This window comes from Rhizophagus irregularis, chromosome 16 (assembly GCF_026210795.1).
Source record: "Rhizophagus irregularis chromosome 16, complete sequence".
NCBI lineage: Eukaryota > Fungi > Glomeromycota > Glomeromycetes > Glomerales > Glomeraceae > Rhizophagus > Rhizophagus irregularis.
In genome coordinates this window covers 1,240,154-1,263,795 of record NC_089444.1, presented here as the reverse complement: position 1 = coordinate 1,263,795, position 23,642 = coordinate 1,240,154, and the positions used below count along the sequence as shown (strand labels likewise).

Here is a 23,642-nt window from a genome sequence, read left to right as displayed (position 1 = left end):
TTACAAACATCTCAAAGTTTTTTTATAATAAATAAATATCTTAAACAATTTCATATATAAAAGATAGAATTCGGAGCATCACTGTAAATATTCTTTTTTGGTATTTATATATATTAGTATTACTGTATCAAGTTGACAAGTTTATTATAAAAAAAAGAAAATTTTTGTTTAAAAAATCTATGTACTGTACGTACGTTGGTCTCATGACTTCTTCCATACGTACGTACGTTTTATTTAATATGTTTAAGAGTTGAAGAACCAATCATCTGAAAAAAAGAAAGATGATGACCATTCGTTAAAAGAAAAAATTAAAGAAAAAAAAGTTAAAAACTTACGAAATCCGCGTCTAAATTCTAAGGATATCAAAGAGTCAGCCGTCTATAAAGGAAAAAAAAAGTTAGTAGTCGTTCGTTAAAGAAAATAATTAGGAAAAAAATATCTTACCGGAATCCCGTAATTAATAAATATTCATATACGTTGTAGCGTCTGAACTTATCTAGTGAATTTATTAATTGTGAGGCGCAGTATTATATTTAGCTTAAGTAGTGTATAAAATTTTATTTTATTTCCAGTAGTGAACTCCAAGTCACGAGTATAAACTGATTAATAACTCCTGTCACATGAGAATAAACTGTACACGTGATTAGAAGATCTACAAACCAGTTACATAGATGAAAATGAGGCTTAGTAGAAACATTATTTGAATGAAGGAAAGAGATCAACATTCATATAAGAAAGGTCAAGTAAACAAGGACAATTATAAAAAGGAGATTATTTCGACCATCTCAGACAGAAGTTGAATTTTCCTATTTTACCCATTATATTATTTTTCGATTCTTTTTGCCCTTTTCTTATGATGAAAAAGTGCCACCTTAATTAATTTAAGGGTTGATAGAATTTACATATGAGGGAGTTTGATTTAGTTTAATAGAATAGTGTAGTATGATTATTTTGTATAGTGTGAATATTTTATTATTGAATAAAGGAATATTTTGTTAACAACTTGATGTGGCAAGAACCCATACCACAGGATCGAGTGTTACAATGTAAAATTTTGTAAAATAAATTAAAATATTTTTTACAATGAATATATAATAATACATTCAATAAATATGGTTATCATTTTTTTCAATTACATCTTTCTGGCCAAAATAATCATTAATGGCCCAAGATAATAAAGATAATAGATAATATTAGAAGCAAGGCGTTACAAGTGTTACATGCGTATTTCTTTTATGCTACATATGCTACATAGTTAATTATATTTATTTCTTATGAAACGTATGTGTATATATATGATCGGATAAACCACTAAAAATACGCAAAATAAACCCCTTATTAAAAAAAACCTGTTAAAAATACTAAAAATACGCATTTTAATAATCTGATCACCACGCAAATCAGTATCTAACCCTGTAAAATTTTTCTATGATGGCGACGCAATAATGCACCTTGCCCCTACATATATATTTCGGGTCCTATTTTACAAATAAAATCACCCCCCGGATTAAAATTTCGATATGCTCAATTAAATATCTAATTTTCGAAGTGAAATATTCCGAACATTTTTAGAACGTTTCGTCACTTCATTATTTTTTACTTTATATTAATTAGTAATCACGTTATGGAAGTGATTATTATATAAGTTAAATATAGGCTTTATCCTCCACCTCCATTTAAGATATAGCAAAATCACAAATTTTTACTAAGGTCAATTACTGTATATAACGTTAACGTTAAGATTAGGAATTAATTCAAGGAATGATTTATTTAATTAGTTTATTTTATTTATTTATTTATTAATTAATTTTTACACGGATTACCATGTAATAATAAATAAATTACAATACCTGTTTTTTATATAATAAATTGCGTAAAAAATTTCTGTTTCTTGTTATTTCATACTCTTTGATCAATTCGATTGACTCGAAATTTTATATATCATTATTAAGATAATATACATAAGCTAATCAAAAAAATAGGTGAGACGAATAGTTGTGGCGTCCGGTGGAGGTGTTGAGACGAATAGTTGTAGAGTCCGGTGAGGATGTTGAGTGGAGTACGGCGACATTTGTACTCAGGTGATGAATAGCATCTTGGCCCACTCCGAATCACGTGTTTGGCCCGTCGTGTTATTTATCACTTGAGTAAACTGTCACATAGGGACCGGACTCCACAACTTTCCGTATCACTCCAAAAAATACTGCGTCGTTTCTTTGACCCTTTTTTTGACGCAGAAACTAGCGAGCGAAATTCGTTCAACAAGAAAAATTGAACATTAATTTACTTTAATGAGAAATTTTTAAACAAACATCATGAATTTCTTTAAAACGTTTATTATATATATTTAGCACACTTTACAAAATCCTACATTTTTTTCATGCGCTTTTAAATAAGTTAAATTTTATATACGAAACAACTCTTTCGAAAATTTGTCAATCGGTTCAAATTATGATTTAATTTTTATATTTATTTATGATTTTAACTGCGCCTTAGGATTAAAATTTAAGCTATTTCGTCCTAATTCTCACTTTGCATTTCACCAAAGCTAATTGAATAATACTGCATAATAATAAAAAAAAAAATAAAGAAGAAAAAAATCGGTAAATCTAATATTAAAAATAAAATATATTATTATATCTGTATGAAATTTCCATCCATTTCTTATTTCCTCATTATTGTCTATTGAAAGATGCGAGAGTTGTCCTTGAATAACCAGAACTAACTTTAATTCGTTTTCCTATTTTTAAATTTGAGAAATAGATAAATATAAACAACAAATTTTAATATTATTTAAAATCGAATAAAACATTTACCACTATTTTCACAAGAATTAATATTTAATTCTTCAATATTTCGCTTAATTCCAAGTGAGGTGAGTCTATCACTAATATTTTATTGAAGACTTTCATTGTTGGATTTAAATTATAATTAACAAATATTTTTAATTTTAAAATACCTTTTAATATCTATGTCTAATTCTAATTCTTCTGAAGTGTAATCTATAAAAAAAAAAAAAGAATTTTAAAATTATCTATCCAAAGATTACTTTTATTAAAATATCAAGTACATACCGTTTGATGAATTGATAAATGAACATTTAGAAAATATAGATGAACATTTAGAAAATATAGATGAACGTTTAGAAAATATAGATGAACGTTTAGAAAATATAGATGAACGTTTAGAAAATATAAATGAACGTTTAGAAATGTAAGAGTTTAATGATCTACTTGTATAAATAGCTTTTGGGTGAGACTTTTCACTAAACTCGGGACCAAGCTTCTTCGAGACTATTAAATCTTTCCATTTTAATTCAGCTTGGCTAAATTGAGCTACGAAATCGAATCCATATTTATTTTCAATAAACTGATTATAATATTTATACCATGGAATACAAGTATTCCGAATTTCACATATAGAAGGTCTTTTTTTGGGATCAGAATCCCAACAACTTTTCATTAAATTAGCATAACATTCTGGTGTATCTTTTGTAATTTCAGGTCGTACACCATCAATAATATTAAAAATAAGACTATGATCATGTTCAACATTAGCAAAAGGTTTACAACCTGTTGTAAGTTCCCACATAATCATACCTAGACTATAAATATCAGATTCTTTGGAAAATGCCGACCCTTTAAATATTTCTGGTGCAATATAAGGTATTACTCCATATATTTCATCATCCAATGAGGTATCGTTTGCAGATCGTGATAATCCTAGATCTCCTATTTTATAACAAATATAAATATTTAAATTATTTACCAATATATTTCCACTATGTAAATCTCGATGTATGAAATTTGAATCATGGACAGCAAAAAGTCTAAAATAAGATTATTAAATTAGAATCACAAATTAATCATTATCAATATATTTAAAATATAAATACCCTAATGAAATATCATTTAAAATTCTTATCTTTTGTTTCCAATCAATTACTGGAAATTCCTTTTGTAAATATTTATGTAAATCTCCTTCTGATGCATATTGCATAACTAATATATAATCGTCCAATTTGGGATCTTTTGTAAAACCAAAAGTTTCATTAACAGTACAACCTAATTTATAACAGCGATGATTCGACTCCAGCTATAAATTTCGACATTAAATTAAGATATTTTGCGAACATTAAATAAAAATACGAATTTTTAAATATTTACCTCTTTAAAAAAATATTTTTTAGCATATTGAAGATTTTTAAATCTTTTTAAAATGACAATTGAATTATAGTTTGGACTATCTAACCAGGTTGCTTGATATATGATGCTAAATCCTCCTTCTTCTATTTTTTTTACATTTATAAGTTGAGAATATGGTATATATCTTATTAATCTTCTTCTAATTTTAGTACGTAAAGTTTTAGTATATATCTGGGATGGAATGAGATACTTATTACTTTTTAAATCGTAAACGAATTTAGTTATGTTCAATTGATTCAATTGATTATTTCTTATATTAAAAAGAAAATTATCTAAAACACTATCTCCACTGTTAATACTAATAATCTTTGTAATATCAAAAATTGATACTCTTTTGCATTTTTTGCATTGTGATCGATTTGTAACCCCAAAAATAATATTTGTTGTTAAACAATATCTACATCCAATAAAAAATATGAAACAATTTTCACAATACTTTTGACAGTTTGATGTAAATACCAATTTTTCAAGACAAAAACAAGTACTTGTATTTTCCCAAAATGGTAAATAAATAATTGAAATAAACTTTTTAGTTAAGGTTGATTCTATACATCCAGAAGAGACTAAATAACAAGTTGAACATAGTTTAAATATTTCTGTAATACAATTGCGATATAATAATTTTCCACATAGTTTACAATATTTTTCACCTGTAATCACGTATTCGTATAAATCGTATGAATCTCTAATACCTCTAATAAACCCAAGAAGTTATTTAGTAGATATTTGTTTAAAATATAATACTATCAAGCAATTTATACAGCATTCTTGAATATTTTGTGGTATTTTGGTTCTACTTATTTTATGATCATTACATTCCAAATCCTTTGTGAATAAATATACGTCCAAGTAAAGATTAATATCAGTTATATTAGTTAAATAACTCGATAAACATTTTTGCAGTATTTTTGGTATTCACTGATAGTCGTCTTTGTGTATTCTTCTCCACAATGAAAACAATAATTATCTTCCCAGTTAAAAGAAATAAAAAAAATCGGTACGGGATTAGATTTTAATTTGGGGGTTGGATCAAAAGAATTTTCATCATTTAATTTTACAAGTTCCATTTTATAATATTACAGTATAGAAAATTCAACTTATTTATAGTTTTCATAATGAACCCGTAGAATGTAGAATTTTCTGTCGATGAATTCTTCCAGTACTACGGAAAATTCGATTTGTATTTATTTGGAAGTACTTTGCAAAACAAAAATGCGATGTTGATCTGAGAATCTTCTTTATCGTAGAGTAAAAAACTTTTTCCTGTTTGGTAATTTGTTGTACTCTTTAAAATACTGTATTACAATTTTTTTTTAAATTTTCAAAATAAAGTGACCCATGGTAAACGATCATCAAAACACTTGCAACGTATACTCTTTTTTGGTTTTGATCTACATGAAAACTTTGCCCGCGAATTTAATATCTTAGAGTTTGGTTATTAGAATTAAGAATAATCCTAAATCTAAGAGTATAACGCCCACCCTCCCTTCCTGTGAATAGGAGACATTTATATATTTTTCCATAAATCAAAAAAAAAAAAAAATTTTTTAACCCATGTTACGCAAAATTTCAGATGATGTGGCCCAAAATAGATTTTTGATTATCAATAGAAACTTCTTACATTAATTAGAATATTCTAAAAAAATCAAAAAATGTTTTTTCATATCAAATTCATGCAGCTTGCATTTTTTCTTTGATTAAGCCCCGATTATCACTCATCGTAGTATAAAAAACCTGATATGTTTTTTCCTATTTTTGTATTATACTGCGCATTGTTCTACAATTCTTTTATTTTATTTTTATCATGAAAATTCTTGAGCCAAAATAGGAAAAAAATTTTGGTGAAAATTTATTAAATTTATTTTTTATTTCTTAGAATAGCCAATCTGTCTAAATATTAGGATTTTTACTCCATTTGGATCATAAATAAAAAAAAAAATTTTAGAATCGAATTTTTTGTTTGTATAAATAAAATTATCTGATACTTTTTTTGGAAAAAATCATCTTATCATTTCTACCTTAGGAATGATATGTGGCAGTGCCTCGATTATTTAAGCTCATTGTAAATAAAAATGCCAAGAAATGCCATGAAATATTTTTTTTTCTTTCTTTCATATAACTAACCTGCTTTTTACTTGTAAGTTATATGAGTTTGACCTATTTTAAGAATTATTTCTTTTTTTTCTATTTTTTTTTTTAATAACATCTTTTTTTCGTATGATATTTTGTAATTTTATTTTTCATGGATAAAAAATAACATGAAAAAAATTTTTCTTATTTCGTAAATGTAAATAAATGTAAAATATACATTTGTATTGAAAATGATAGTAATGGTAAAAAAAAATTATTTTATGAAAGAATTTTTTATCATTCAATTATTCACTTTGCTAACAGAATTCCCACCATGCCTGCTAAAATCTCAACTGTTTCCTACGTATATGATTCTACAGAATGTCTGACTCAAGATTACATGGTCAAAGAAATCATAGCAGTTTCAAGAACTGATGATAATGATGTGACCAAGGTCAAATTTTTCAATATGTGAATGATTATCTCTTCCTTTGCTGATTTCATAAATTTTTAGTTAAAATCTCTTTATCAAATGTTTGATAAGTAAATTTGAATATATTAAATATATTGTTAAATGGTATGATATCATAAAAAGATCCTATAACAAAAGAACTTAGATTTATAATGAAATATGCAAATGTTATTGTTTGATTCTTCAATTAATGCTTCAAGTCTATTATCTAAAATGATAACGATAATAATTATTAATTGTTAAAATGTATAAAATTAATATTTACATACTTTGTTTTGTAACAAACGGAATAATTGAAGGTGAACCAATTAAGGAACTTAATAAACTACTTGTATAAATTGCTTTTGGGTAAGATTTCTCACTAAAATCAGGTCCAAGCATTTTTGATTTTATTAATTCTAATCTTATTTCTTCAGCTTGATTAAAATATTTGGCGTTCATTCTCATATTTTACCAAGAATTAAAAATTTCACAACCATTCGTTGCTGAAGGTCTTTTTTTAGGATCAGAATTCCAATTTTTTTCATTAAGTTGGTAAAATATTCAGGTATATCATCAGTAATATTAGGTCGTTTTCCATTAATAATTTTATAAATTAAATCAATATCTTGTTTAACATTAGAAGAGAGAGCAGATTAAAATTTTATTGATTAACTAAAGACTAGAAACTAAAGGACCCCAGAAATATATATAAAAAGATCAGATACAGCTAAAAAAATTTTACTATTATTATCTGTAGTCTGTACGCATTTTTTCAGGGCTGGAATTATGATAATTTCGGTCAGTATTTCAAAAAAGGGAATAGCTTTCCTCTATAAAAGGAAAATTTTTCATGATTTTTTTGACTGGTTGTCAAACCTGACCTTTTTCTGAAGATATCGTGATACAGTAATTATAAGATTTACTGATAAAAGTAGTTTGAGAAGTATTCCCTTAAATAATTTTAATAAATTAATATAGAAAGATGAAATTTATTTATTATATCATTTATTAATAGGATTAGAAGAGTTACATAAATTAGAATGTTAGGTATTATTTAGAATAATTTGTAAATTATGATTTAATAATTAGCCAAAGTGATTGATTATCATGTTCTGACCTATAAATGGCCGAATTCGAAAGGTTCGAAAGAACCCTGGCCGAAATTTTTGGTAATTCTGGTAATTCCGGCCAATTTGCGGTGCAGGCTAGAATTATAGATCACGTGACATAGGATAAACAAAAATTCATAATGCGGGCCAAATTATATAATGTTGGCCAGACAATTTCTGCCTGAATTTTGACTTTCGGTAGAGTTTCAATGGCTGGCTGAAACCGAAACCTGAAATTATGCCGAAATTACTGAGTTTCGGCAACATGTATAATATCCATGTTAGAGAGATGAAATTTTTCATGATTTAAAGCATGAAAATGATACATCCACGGAAAAAACATGGAAATATCAAACACGGATCTGTCAGATCAACATCTTTTATGTGACTATCTGAATTAATCCTTACTGAACTATTTGAAGGGAACTGTTAACAATGTACAAATAATTGCTGTTAATTCAGATTTGATCTCAGAATAAATGACTGTTTGAATAAACCACATGTCATGTTATATCTTTCTTTACTTAATCTATAAGCGACCCGTCCATATAAAATTCAAATTTATTAATATGTCAAAAAATTTTTAAGAGATTATCACATTAACTAGAATATGCGATTTGCTGGGGGACTTCGTCCCCCAAATATAACATTTATAATTAAAAAAATTCTTTGATATAAATAAATTGAATTGTTACTGAATAATAAAATTTTATTATAATTAGACCCTATAAAAAATCATGTTTTAATAAGATTTATACAATTTTTTCTTAAAAATAATGTATCTAAACTATATATAAGGATATATGAAAATGCACAATTCCATATCACAAAAATGCACCATGTGTATGATTGACCATAATTTATACTGAATTTATATTGATTTGATCAAAGAAATTACATAATTTGAGCATAGAATTTACAAGAATTGGTCAATGAATTTACTGATTAAATTATAATTATTAATATTAGTTGCATTTATATGAATTTAATTTTAAATAATAATATTTTATTAAATTATTAAATCAAATAGTATCATATGATTATAATTAGCCAATAATATAAATTAATTTTTATAATTTAAAATAATGACATAAGCTGTAATAAGTGTTCTAAAGTTAATACAGCTACAAAAAAATGAAATCTTATGAAAACTAATATTCAAGTAGTTTCAACTTGCCTGAACAACTTTCATTTAATAAATAAAGTTGATTTCATTTGCCCAAAGTGGAAATATTACGCTCTAAATTAAAAAACAGAAAAGAGAGTTAATATCATCAAGAAAAATGCAATTTTCTCTAAGCACTACACCTACATTCATGAAAATTAATATTCAAGTGGTTTCAACCTGCCTGAACAACTTTCATTTAATAAATAAAGTTGATTTCATTTGCCCAAAGTGGAAATATTACGCTCTAAATTAAAAAACAGAAAAGAGAGTTAATATCATCAAGAAAAATGCAATTTTCTCTAAGCACTACACCTACATTCATGAAAATTAATATTCAAGTGGTTTCAACCTGCCTGAACAACTTTCATTTAATAAATAAAGTTGATTTCATTTGTCTAAAGTGGAAATATTACGCTCTAAATTAAAAAACAGAAAAGAGAGTTAATATCATCAAGAAAAATGCAATTTTCTCTAAGCACTACACCTACATTCATGAAAATTAATATTCAAGTAGTTTCAACCTGCCTGAACAACTTTCAATTAATAAATAAAGTTGATTTCATTTGCCCAAAGTGGAAATATTACGCTCTAAATTAAAACACAAAAAAGAGAGTTAATATCATCAAGAAAAATGCAATTTTCTCTGAGCACTACACCTACATTCATGAAAATTAATATTCAAGTGGTTTCAACCTGCCTGAACAACTTTCAATTAATAAATAAAGTTGATTTCATTTGTCTAAAGTGGAAATATTACGCTCTAAATTAAAAAACAGAAAAGAGAGTTAATATCATCAAGAAATGCAATTTTCTCTAAGCACTATACCTATATTCATGAAAATTAATATTCAAGTGGTTTCAACATGCCTGAACAACTTTTAATTAATAAATGAAGTTGATTTCATTTGGCCAAAGTGGAGATTATAGTATATTTGGAAAAAGAAGTTTAATTTAAAAAAATTTTATATAAAAAATAAATGTAATATAAAAATTAAGAACTGAGATGATAAAAATTTGAAAATGACCTGACATAAATTTTTAATTAATTTTTTCATTAATTATAAATTCAAGTAGTTTAAAAATAAAAATAGTAAGAAAAAATATTTTTTATGAAATATCACATTATTTTCTAAAAGAAATACACTTAAATACGCTTATAAATTTAATTAGTGATTATGTAATATCCAAATATTTAATCTTACAAATAGAAAAAAATGTAAAAAAATTTATAAAAAAAAGATAAATTTTTGAAAAAAATTTTCGTCTAACACTTTTTTATTTTGATTATCACAAGATCTACATGATCATCTACACGTTTCAATTTTTTTAACGAAAAAGAAATATATTTGAATCTATTTTTATTGAAAATCAATAAAGATCAACAAAATCAAATACAAATATAAAACTTATTGTTTGATGCCTCAAGTTAATATGTAGCGAAAGTGGCACAAAAATGAATATTTTGTAATTTTATTCTAATGATATCAAAGAAGCAATATTGCAATAACAACGTCTATAGCTATATAGCTATTGCAATTGCAATTGCAATAGCAATAGCAATAGCAATAGCAATAGCAATAGCAATTGCAATTAGCAATATATATAGCTATATAAAATTGAATCAAAAAAGTTCACATTGAGCATTTCCGAAATTATGAAAAAATGCATGTAGATCGTATGACAAACTACAAATTAAGCGAAAAAGTGAATAAATTTGGAAGATGATCGTCAGAAATTTATCATCCAAAAGCATACTATCGCTAAATAATTTTAATAAATTGTAGTAATAATGTAGAACTTTAATCTATATAATCACCACTTTGGATGTGTCCGATCATTTCCAAGTTGGTTTTAATGAGAAAATCAAAATTTTGATATTCAAAACTACCTTTACCAATTTAAATAAACTTGCAAAGTAGCTAAAGATAGTACACTTACTTAATGACATTATGTAATATGTATTCCCTGTTTTGTGATTTTTGCTACGCAACAATGAGGCTTGATGATTGACACATGTAAATTTTTGTTTGTCGTACATGCAATGCTTGTACAATGCATTTTGCTCAAATATTATTATCATGCTTACCCATAATAATAAAGGCGTTTCAAAAAAAAGAAAAAAATAATTACTTTATTTTGTCCAGTTAGGGAGAATTTTTGATATAATATATAATAATAACACACAGTAGTGATGAAGGTAAAATCATATATAGCATGAACATTTAATACAATTAGAATTCTAAAATTTTTAACCAAATTTGCAATATAATAAAACTAGTTTCCAGTAGTATTTAAAGAATTTGAAGGAAGTGGTACTGAAGAATTTGAAGGAAGTAGCACTGAGGAATCCAAAGGTATATCAAATTATTCAAATAAGCTGGAATATTAAATTTTTATTTGTAAATAATTTAAATACTATTCATAACCATACTTTAAACTAACCATATAAAATAAATTATATTAACAATTTAGCTCGTAAGTTAATGTTATCTTATAATTAAATAATAATGGAATTAATTATTATTTTTTGTTATATATTACATTTAACTAAATAATTTATCTAATGATGTATAATATCCTAGTTAGTAAGTTATCACTTATTTAAAACTTTATTTCTTTACTTTATTTATTTTACATAATATTCAAATAACTAAATTCTTTAATTAAATAACTATTTAAATATTAATTATATTTCAGATGGTAAGTTACAATATTACATTTATTTGTTTAATATTTTGTAACTCAACTAATTATATTCCTAATTTAAATAAATAGATTGTAAGTGATATATTTAATCTACAGTAAATATTTTTATTATATTTATATCTAACTAATTAATAATTAATAATACCACAGGGTGTAAGTTATATGATATCTATATTTCTACTATATTTATAGTTTAAACTTTAAACTAAATTCTTTATTTAAAAAACTATTCTGTAATTTCTTTTAGTTGGTAAGTTATAAGTTATTTATTTAATTCAACTATTACTTATTTACATATAATTAAAACTAACCAAATTCTTTATTTAAATAGATCGTAAGTTATAAGTTATTTATACAATATTTACATAAAATTTAAATTATTAAATTCTTTATTTATATTATATAACCATATATATAGGGTGTAAGATATTTATTTAATGCTATTATTACTTATATAATATTCACATAAAATTTAAACTAACTAAATTCTTTATTTAAAAAATTATTTAATAACATAGGGCGTAAGTTATTTATTTTGCTTATTTATATAATACTTATTCACATATTTAAACTTATTAAATTCTTTATTTAAAAAATTATTTAATAACATAGCTAGTAAACTAATTATTTAATTTGATTATTAATTATTTATATAATATTTACCTATAATTTAAACTAATTTAAAAAACTATTTAATAATATAGAGCGTAAGTTATTTATTTAATTCTATTATTACTCATTTATACTACATTTACATATAATTAAACTAACTAAATTCTTTATTTAAAAATTATTTAATAATATAGCTCGTAAGTTATTTATTTTAATTGGATTATAATATTTACATATAATTAAACTTAACCATATTTTTTTTTATTTAAAAAATTATTTAATAATATAGAGTGTAAGTTATTTATTTAATTATTTATATAATATTTACATATAATTTAAACTAAGTAAATTTTTTATTTAAATAGATCGTAAGTTATGAGTTATTTATTTTCTAATACTTATTTATATAATATTCAACTAAATTCTTTGTTTAAAAAATTATTTAATAATATAGGAAGTGAGTTATTTATTATTACTTATTTAAATGATATAATTAAAACTAACTAAATTATTAATTTAAAAAATTATTTGTAATTTCTTTTAGTTAGTAAGTTATAAATTATTTATTTAATTTTACTATTACTTATTTATGTAATATTTACATATAATTTAAACTAATTAAATTCTTTATTTAAAAAAAAATTATCTAATAATATAGGGAGTAAGTTATTTGTTTAATTCTATTATTACTTATTTACATAATATTTATATAAGTTAAACTAAATGAATTTTTTATTTAAAAAATTATTTCATAATTTCTTTTAGTTGGTAAGTTATAAGTTATTTATTTAATTTTATTATTACTTTATATAATATTTACATATAATTTAAACTTACTAAATTTTTTATTTAAATAGATTGTAAGTTATAGGTTATCTAATTGATTCCATTATTACGCGATTATATAATATTTTACATAAATTTAAACTAACTAAATTGTTCATTTAAAAAATTAATTTGTAATTTCTTTTAGTTGGTAAGTTATAAATTATTTATTTAATTATATTGTTACTTATTTATATAATATTTACATATAATTTAAACTAACTAAATTTTTTATTTTAATAATATAGGGCGTAAGTTATTTATTTAATTCTATTATTACTTATATACAATTTAAACTAACTAAATACTTTATTTAAAATTTATTTTGTAATTTATTTAGCTGGTAAGTTATAAATTATAAATTTAATTCTATATTACTTTATATATATAATGATTAAATATAATTTAAAAAATTTTTTGGCAATTTTTTTAGTTGGTAAGTGATGAGTTATTATTTAATTTTATTATTTATCACTTATTTATATAATATCTACATATAAATTAAATTAACTAAATAAATTATTTAATAATATAGGCTGTAAGTTATTCATTTAATTCTATTATTACTTAGTATTTATATAATACTTAAATATAGTTTATATTAATAATCAACGCTTTATTTAAAAACTTATTTAATAATATAGGGTGTAAGTTATTTATTTAATTTTATTATTACCTATTTATATAACATTTAAATATAATTTGAACTAAATAAATCCTTTACTCAAAAAATCATTTTGTAATTTCTTTTAGTTAGTAAGTTATAAGTGTTTTATTTAATTCTATTATTACTTATTTATATAATATTTAAATATAATTTAAACTAACTATAATTTTCATTTAAAAATTATTTAATAATATAGTTCGTAAGTTATTTATTCTATTATTATTTATTTATTTAATATTTACATGTAATTTAAACTAACTAAATTCTTTATTTAAAAAATTTTTATTATTTTAGCTTGTTAGATATTTATTTAATTCTATTATTACTTAGTATTTATAATACTTAAATATAATTTATATTAATCAAAGCTTTATTTAAAAAATTATTTAATAATATAGGCCGTAAGTTATTTTATTTAATTTTATTATTACTTACTTATATAATATTTACATATAATTAAACTAACTAAATTTTTTATTTAAAAATTATTTAATAAAATAGGATGTAAGTTATTTGTTTGATTCTATTATTACTTATTTAAACTAACTAAAATTTTATTTAAATTATTTAATAATGTAGCTCGTAAGTTATTTAATATTCTATTATTATCTATATACATAATAATTACATATTGTTTAAACTAACTAAATTATTTATTTAAAAAATTATTTTGAAAGTTGGTAAGTTATAATTTAATTCTATTATTGCTTATTTATATGATACTTATATATAATTTAAACTAACAAAATTTTTTTATATGAAAAAATTATTTAATAATATAGGATGTAAGTTATTTATTTAATCCTATTATTACTTATTTAAACTAACTAAATTTTTTATTTTAAAAAATTATTTTATAATTTCTTTTAGTTGGTAAGTTATAAATTATTTATTTAATTTTATATTACTAATTTATATAATATTTGTTTATATTTAAATTAACTAAATTCTTTATTCAAAAAATTAATTTGTAATTTCTTTTAGTTAGTAAGTTATGAGTTACTTATTTAATTATATTACTTAATTATATAATATTTGCATATAATTTAAACTAACTACTATATTCTTTATTTTAAATAATTTTGTAATTTCTTTTAGTTGGTAAGTTATGAATTATTTATTTAATTCTATTATTATTTCTTATTTATATAATACTTGTACATAATTTAAAATAATTAAATTCTTATTTAAAAAATTATCTAATAATATAGGACGTAAGTTATTTATTTAATTCTGTTATGAATTATTTATATAATATTTACATACAATTTCAACTAACTAAATTCTTTAATAATATAGTTTGTAAGCTATTTATTTTAATTCTATTATTACTTATTTATATAATATTTAAGTATACTTTAAACTAACTACATTTTTATTAAAAATTGATCAATAACATAGGGCGTAAGTTACTATTATTTATTTACTATATAATATTCACATATAGTTTAAACTAACTACATTCTTTATTTAAAAAATTATTTAATAACATAGGGCGTAAGTTATTTATTTTATTCTATTATTAATTATTATATAATGTTTGCATATAATTTAAACTAACTAAATTCTTTATTTAAAAAATTATTTAATAACATAGGACGTAAGTTATTTATTTATATAATATCTACATATAATTTAACTAACTGTATTCTTTATTTATTTAATAACACAGGACGTAAGTTATTTATTTAATTCTATTATTATTTATTTATATAATAATTACATATAATTTAAACTAACTAAATTCTTTATTTAAATAGATTGTAAGTTATAAGTAATTTATTTAATTCTATTATTACTTATTTATATAATATTTACTAATTAAATTCTTTATTTTAATAATATAGCTTGTAAGTTATCTATTATTACTTATTTATAAATATTTACATATATTTTAAACCAATTATATTTTTTATTTAAAAATTACTTAATAACATAGGGTGTAAGTTATTTATTTAATTTTAATTCCATTATTACCCATTTATATAATATTATATAATTTAAACTAACTATATTTTTTATTTAAAATTTATTTAACAATATAGGGCGTAAGTTAATTATTTAATTCTATTATTACTTATTCATGCAATATTAACATATAATTTAATTTTGTAATTGATAAGTTATAAGTTATTTATTTAATTTATATAATATTTACATATAATTTAAACTGACTAAATTCTCTATTTAAAAAAATTATTTAATAATATATAGCTCGTAAGTTATTTATTTAATTCTATTATTGCTTATTTATTTAATATTTACATGTAATTTAAACTAACTAAATTCTTTATTTAACAATTATTTAATAACATAGGATGTAAGTTATTTATTTAATTCTATTATTACATATTTATATAATATTTGAACTAAACCCATCATTAAAAAATTATTTTGCAACTTCCTATAGTTAGTAAGTTATAAGTTGTTTATTTAACTTATTTATATAATATTTGCATAATTTGAACTAAATCCATTATTAAAAAATTATTTTTCCATTTCCTATAGTTAGTAAGTCATAAATTATTTATTTAATTCTATTATTACTAATTATTTATATAATATTCACAAATAATTTAAACTAACTTAATTCTTTATTTGAAAAATTATTTAATAACATAGGGCGTAAGTAATTTATTTAATGCTATTATTACTTTATTTATATAATATTTGTATATAATTTAATATAAATAAATTCTTTATTTAATAGGGTGTAAGTTATTTATTTAGTTCTATTATTACTTATTTATATAATAATATTTACATATAATTTTATAATTTAAAACTAAATCTTTTACTTAAAAAATTATTTTATAATTTCTTTTAGGTGGTAAGTTAAGTTATAAGTTAATTATTTAATTCCATTATTACTTATTTATATAATATTCAAATTAACTAAAATTTTTTATTTAAAAAATTATTTAATAATATAGGGCGTAAGTTAATTATTTAATTATATTATTACCTATTTACATAATATTCCATATAATTTAAACTAACTAAAATTTTTATTTAAAAAATTATTTAATAATATAGAGGGTAAGTTATTCATTTAATTCCATTATTACTTATTTATATAATATTCACATATAATTTAAACTAACTAAAATTTTTATTTGAAAATTATTTAATAATAAAGGGCGTAAGTTATTTATTTAATTTTATTATTATTTGTTTATATAATATTACTAACTTAAATCTTTATTTAATAAATTATTTAATAATATAGGGCGTAAGTTATTTATTTAATTTTATTATTATTAATTTATATAATATTAATAACTTAAATCTTTATTTAATAAATTATTTATATAGCTTGTAGGTTATTTGTTATTTTTATTGTTATATGTTTTATATAATATTTACTATTTATTAATTGAATTCTTTAATTTAAAAATTTCTGTTATTTTTAGTTGGTAAGTTGTAAAATATAAGTTATTATTGTATTTATTTATACAAAAACTTAAGATATGCGTTATATTAAATTCCTATTTAAAATTTAGAGTAAATGTTAATTTTATTCTTAAATTTTTAGTGTTTAATATAAACTTTAATATAATTTAATTATTTATTTAAATTTATAGATTTGGAAAAAGTGGAGATTCACTTTTGGATGACTTTATTCTTAAAAAGAATTTAAAATGGATTCCTTATAATAAATTTATAAATGTTGAATATCTTGATGAAGGTGGATTTGGTATTATATACAAAGCTATTTGGTTAAATAATAATAAAGAAGTAATTCTTAAATGTCATAATAATTTAAATGAAAATTTAAATGAATTTTTAAATGAAGTATGATAGTAAATTATTTATTTTTTTTAATTCAAATTATAATTTACTTATACTAATGGATTATTATTTTTTATAGTGGAATTATCATGAAATTTGTTTAGATTCATGTAATATTATTTATTTTTATGGATTTACAAAAGATCCAGATACTTTGAAATATATGGTAGTAATGGATTATGCAAGCAAAGGTAATTTAAGGGGAAACTTAACAAGAATAGTCAAAAATGATTGGTATCAAAAGTTATATATGCTATATGAAATTATTTTAGGACTTAATAATATGCATAAGCAAAATCTCATTCATTGTGATTTTCATGATGGCAATATTTTAAATGGAATTGATGGAACCGTTTATATTAGTGATTTAGGATTATGTCGACCTGTAAAATCATTTTTGAAAAAATATGATATTTATGGTGTTATACCATTTATTGCACCTGAAGTTTTAAGAGGCAAATCTTATACTCCAGCTAGTGATATATATAGTTTTTCTATGATTATGTGGGAATTTACATCTGGAATGCCACCATTTAATGATAGAAAGCATGATCTTCAACTTAGTTTAAGTATTTGTGAAGGTGAACGCCCTAAAATTATTGAAAATACTCCACAATGTTATGTAGATTTGATGAAAAAATGTTGGAATGAAGATCCTTTAAAAAGGCCATCTGCTGGAGAAGTTTTAAATATTATTTTGAAATGGATTTTTCTTCCAGATAGAGCAAAAGTTAAAGATATTGATAAAGAATTAAAATGCAATGTTATGGAATTTATAAATGCACCAATTATGTATAACAATCTTGCTACTGAATCTCATTCACAAGCATGCTATACAAGTCGTTTACTTAATTTTACTAGTAAAAAATTAAATGAAATTCTTGAAAGTGAAGATTCACAAGCTTATCATGCAAGTTCTTCTACTGGTATAACTGAAGATTTGGATGATTGCATAATTGTAGACAAATAATTAGGTATGTAATATTGGTATAAAAGAAAATTAATTTTGCAAATTATTTATGTGAAATTAATTTTATTTATTTAATAATTATTAGATATTAAAACAGATGAAAATTATAATTATTTGCGTTTTAAGAAAATGATTTGTAGTTTTTTTTAAATAATATTTGATATCATGCATTCAACAAAAGTTATTCTTTATTTTATTCTTTTTTAGCTTTATTTAAACACTAAGACTAGAATAGTAGAATATTCTAAAGATTCTTAGTTTGTAATTTAAATAATTCTTTTTTTTTATATTTTATCTAAATATTAATCACCTGCATTAGCTGTCATCTTATAGGTATTTTCTTCTTAGAATTATTTAAACACTAAGGCTAGAGTAGTAAAAAATATTCTACAAATTTCTTAGTTTGTAATTTAAATAAATCTTTTTTTACTTTTCCAATTATAAATCACTAAAACACCACTTGGTGCTCAACACCATAGAAATATAGAATGTGTTTTCACAAAACTATGACCTAAATCAAGAAATCGCTCTAATTAAATTTCTCAGCCCAATAAAATTATATACTCGACAATCACGTGATTTTGTTTAGCGATTCTATATCATGTGATCTGAAATTCAGCCAATAAAAAACCAGGATTTCTTGTGTAAAGTACTAATAAAATGCAGTTTTTGAAAATTCTTTTATTACAAATAAGAAAAAACATAAAAAAAAGTGAATTTCAGTAATAAAAACGCACCTACCATTTTATAAAAGTCATACATTAATAAAATTTTTTTTTAAAAAAAAAATTACATTCGATTCAGATTATGATAATTCGGGCTGGCATTATCACAATGCATGAAGTTGGCCCGAATTATCATAAGTACTGGCCAACATATTTTGTTTCAAATTGCAATTTCAAATGCTTATAATAGATCTTCTTTTAAAACCTGACCGGTAATTTGATAGAGTTTATCTCAAAGAAAGTTACCCGTCAAATTGTATTTTTTGTAAGGAGTTGAAAGATTTTTAAGTGTTGCATTTTTATTGTTGAGTATAGACTTCCAGCACCATATCATCAATAAAAATGATCATGTTAAGCCATTTTAGCAAAAAATCATGATATAGCCAATGATGGAGACAATGCTACAGTTACTACACATTACACAATTCAAAATGTTTTTAATTATATACATGTAAATGATGTAAATTTTAAAAAAACCTTTCTCTTCTATATTAAATATGGTAAGCTAAACAATAGAATTTAAATTTGGTAGAGAATCTTGCGTTCATTCCTTGTTCCTCTTATTACCATATTTCCAAAATAAATCAAATTAAATAAGAGTAAATGAGAAAATTTGTTTTAAAAATAATTCAATTAATCATTATTGCTCAGTCAATACAATTGGGAATATGTGGGATTTTACTGGACAATATTTTTATGAGACATCCAATATTGAAATCAGTATTAGTAGCATTAATTCCGCAGTATTCTTAATGATGATTACCCCAGCGTAACGTCACAAAATGGCAAACTTGACTGAAACTAGGTGTAGCGCACATGTGTGTGACAAGTAGATTTTGTTACATAAAAAATTCCCCCATCCCCCAGATACTTATGAAAAATGGAAACAAGGAACGACTGTGACGCTGGTGATGAAAATGTCATGTGATTGTTCATAACATTTTTTCAGGTTACGCTGGGAAAATCTCCTAATGACCGTTAGTTATTGGATAGGGAATATCAGTCTTTGACCGATATCTCTATTCCCCCATCCAATATCTATTTATTAAATTTATTTTTATGCTAATCCAGAAATATATCTTAGCTTCTATTATTAAGTAAATTTTTATGAATTATTTCGCTACATTCATTATACTGTTGCAAAAATATTTAAATATTACATATATTGATTAATGATAATTCTTTTAAAAACCAAAATAATTTAAAAAAATATTTGTATTTCATTTTTTAATATTAAACCATGTTTAAAGGATTATATAACCACCAAGAATTTCTTCTGTTTCTTTTACTTTAATAAACGTAATAATAGTAGGTCTATTGTCACATAATTTATCAAACATTTTAGAAGTAAATCCATCTCGGCTTCCTTTTAATAATTATACAGTAAATATAATTCACTTAAATGAGTAAATTTATTATTATCTGACTTATTAATCCCACTTGAATTAACTGACAAGAATTAAATCAAATCAATATTCTCATAATTTTTAATAGTGCTTAAAAAGTTAAAAAAGTAAAATAATTTAAATGAGAACTTAATAAATCTTCATAAAATTGTTTTATTAGTTTCTTATAAAAATACATTGTTAAATGGTATGGTATCATAAAAAGATCCTATAATAAAAGAACTTAAATCAGAAATCTTTATTCGTTTGCTTGCTAATATAGGTCACAATTATTAAAACTATAATAACACCATGAAACAAAGGTAAAGACTATCAAATGGGCATTATAGGTAAGCTTCATATAAAATTATTTGGGCAAAAGAAATACTTTTTGGGTTTTGCTAGTGTGTGATATTTTTTTTTTTTTGAAGCCCTGATCCTTTATAAGATTTTATGCTATGGTTTCCAGCAGAATCCCTGCTTATTTTACATCATACTAAAATAGTTTAGTTATACTTAAAGTTGCCTGCCAAAACTCTACAGGCTATTGTCAAAATGTCAAAACTAAAACCTGTCAAAATGCCAAAATGCTGAAATAGTTTCGACATGTCAAAATTGTCGAAACCTAAAAATATTACGTTTCACGTAATAACTTGGCATCCAATGATCGTAGAAAAATGCACCATAGCTCGTTGGAATCGTCTCATAACAACGAGTCGAATGGTGGTTAGATCGTCTTTCTACAATTACTGGATGCCGAGATATTGAGCGAAACGTGAAAAATTAGCATTTTGTATTTTGTGATACTGCGCCATTTGATGTTTCGCCTATTATCTCAGCATCCAGTGATCGTAAAAAAGATGATTTAACCACCATTCAACTCGTCATTATGAGACGATTCCAATGAGTTATGGTGCATCTTTCTACGATTATTGGATGCTGAGTTATTACATGAAACGTCAAACGGTGCAATATCGCAAAATACAAATGCCGATTTTTGACGTTTCGCTTAATATCTCGGCATCTAGTGATCATAAAAAGATGATTTAACCACCATTCGACTCGTCGTTATGAGACGATTCTAACGAGCTATGGTGCATCTTTCTACGATCATTGGATGCCGAGTTATTATGTGAAACGTCAAATAGCGTAGTATCGCAAAATACAAAATGCCGATTTTTGACGTTTCGCTCAATATCTTGGTATCCAGTGATCATAGAAAGATGATCTAACCACCATTCGACTCATCATTATGAGACGATTCCAACACGATCATTGAATGCCAAGTTATTATGTGAAACGTAATATTTTTAGGTTTTGACAATTTCGATATGCTGAAACTCCCTAATTTTGGCAGGCAACTTTAACCATATCCTATAAAATATTAACCCCCGAATATCTGGATTGGTATGCTAAATTGACTGGTTTACCAAGTATTTTGACAAATAAGTTTCGATCCAAATTATATAAAATATATAAGAAAGAAACTGGACATGAACCATGGTAATTATCAAAAGGCCATCTTTTTATAAATTCGAAGCTAGACCCGATCCAGAATTAATTATAAATCCATGTTAGAGCATTTCACATACTTGAAATTCTGAAATAGTTTTAGAGGGATTGATAATTATAATTTTGCATCACCCACAGCCGTGAAGCTCACCATGTCCTATTTGCGATGGAAATATGAAAATTACGGATTACATGGCGAATGGTATAAAAATGGAACAGAATATTGTCTTACTTGCTTCACTTCAAGCAATAAATTCAGGTTCGTAATCGTAGCATAGACCGGTTATGTGAGATTGATGCACAGTATAACAAAAGAATGTGTAATTTTTTTTCCCTCTAACACTGAAGTTTCGCATTCGCTACTTCTCGCAGTGTAAAATAGTTGCCGGCCAATGATATTGGAGATGAAACTTAGACTATGCATTTTAGGTAAACCGTAGAATAATTACGTAAAACTAGGATTAACTAATATAAGAAAATCGTGCAATGGTAGTAACGCTGACTCATTTATTCTTGTGTTCCTATACATGATTACTTAGTTTGTATTACATTAAATTTTCCAGTACAAAAATCACATTATTGATGTCACATTCATAATATTCATAATCAACCTTTAAGAAAAACTCTTAAATATGTCTGAAACTCAGTTTTCTTGGTCTCAGTTTCCTCAATATACTGAAGAACAACTAAAAAGAGCAAGTAAAAGTTTTAAGTCTTCCGTAAATTGGGCCAAATACAAAGAGTGGGTAGAAGCTGGGAAGCCTTTCAAAGAACACAATGAATTATTGTCCATAGATCAGGCAGATCAGAAACTTGAGAATAGTTCTTACAACAGACCAGTTGGTAAGTCTATTATTGAATTTGTATTCATTCTACTATCTCATTTTTATGTATATATTTGGTTAATAATAAATTTTTTTTTAAGAAACCAAACGATGTAACGTTATCAGACAAAGAGAACAAAGAAATGGATTTAGCTCTTACAAAAGTGTCGGGAAGGCCAACCGAATCACTGGGAAAAGAAGCAATGACATTTCTTCCACTAACAGAACTAAAACCACCTCTTGTAACGAGGGTGAATATTGTAGTGAAACTTTTGAATCCAATCCAATTTCTGACACTATTGAACTACACAAAAAAGATGATTCAAGACCTAGAAAGAGACAATATCTTTAATACTGTAATTGGTCTTAACATTTAGGGAATTTAAATTTGATTAAAAATTTAACGAAATGAAACTAGTTGTAAAAAAAATTGGATCTTATGAGGTTGTACCAAAAGAGTCATATATGTTGTGCGTCAAGTGTCGATTTGCGTCAGATGCAGCTGACGCGCGTCAGATGTAAATCAACACTTGACGCGCGTCAGTTAATAATTGACAACTGAGGCGCGTTGGCTGTCATCTGACGCATTAATAATCAATAAATTACTATTGTTACACC

At 23.2% G+C, this 23,642-nt stretch overlaps 4 protein-coding genes across 4 annotated transcripts; 2 read left to right on the top strand and 2 right to left on the bottom strand.

The window, feature by feature from the left end:
* Positions 1-2,675: 2,675 nt before the first annotated feature.
* Positions 2,676-5,272, bottom strand: OCT59_008041 (uncharacterized protein; the record flags this gene model as incomplete). Its single annotated transcript, XM_066142201.1, has 8 exons — positions 2,676-2,740; positions 2,817-2,887; positions 2,960-3,002; positions 3,075-3,369; positions 3,769-3,829; positions 3,896-4,095; positions 4,167-4,768; positions 5,125-5,272. 8 exons carry the CDS (start codon positions 5,270-5,272, stop codon positions 2,676-2,678), a joined length of 1,485 nt encoding a protein of 494 aa, XP_065999105.1.
* Positions 5,273-6,860: 1,588 nt separating this feature from the next.
* Positions 6,861-7,194, bottom strand: OCT59_008040 (uncharacterized protein; the record flags this gene model as incomplete). Its single annotated transcript, XM_066142200.1, has 2 exons — positions 6,861-6,955; positions 7,017-7,194. The coding sequence occupies 2 exons, from the start codon at positions 7,192-7,194 to the stop codon at positions 6,861-6,863; spliced, it is 273 nt and encodes a 90-aa protein (XP_065999104.1).
* A 10,130-nt stretch (positions 7,195-17,324) lies between these two features.
* On the top strand, positions 17,325-18,578 carry OCT59_008039 (uncharacterized protein; the record flags this gene model as incomplete). Its single annotated transcript, XM_066142199.1, has 4 exons — positions 17,325-17,350; positions 17,413-17,611; positions 17,688-17,799; positions 18,235-18,578. The coding sequence occupies 4 exons, from the start codon at positions 17,325-17,327 to the stop codon at positions 18,576-18,578; spliced, it is 681 nt and encodes a 226-aa protein (XP_065999103.1).
* Positions 18,579-22,832: 4,254 nt separating this feature from the next.
* On the top strand, positions 22,833-23,376 carry OCT59_008038 (uncharacterized protein; the record flags this gene model as incomplete). Its single annotated transcript, XM_025310310.1, has 2 exons — positions 22,833-23,043; positions 23,126-23,376. The coding sequence occupies 2 exons, from the start codon at positions 22,833-22,835 to the stop codon at positions 23,374-23,376; spliced, it is 462 nt and encodes a 153-aa protein (XP_025183621.1).
* Positions 23,377-23,642: the final 266 nt, after the last annotated feature.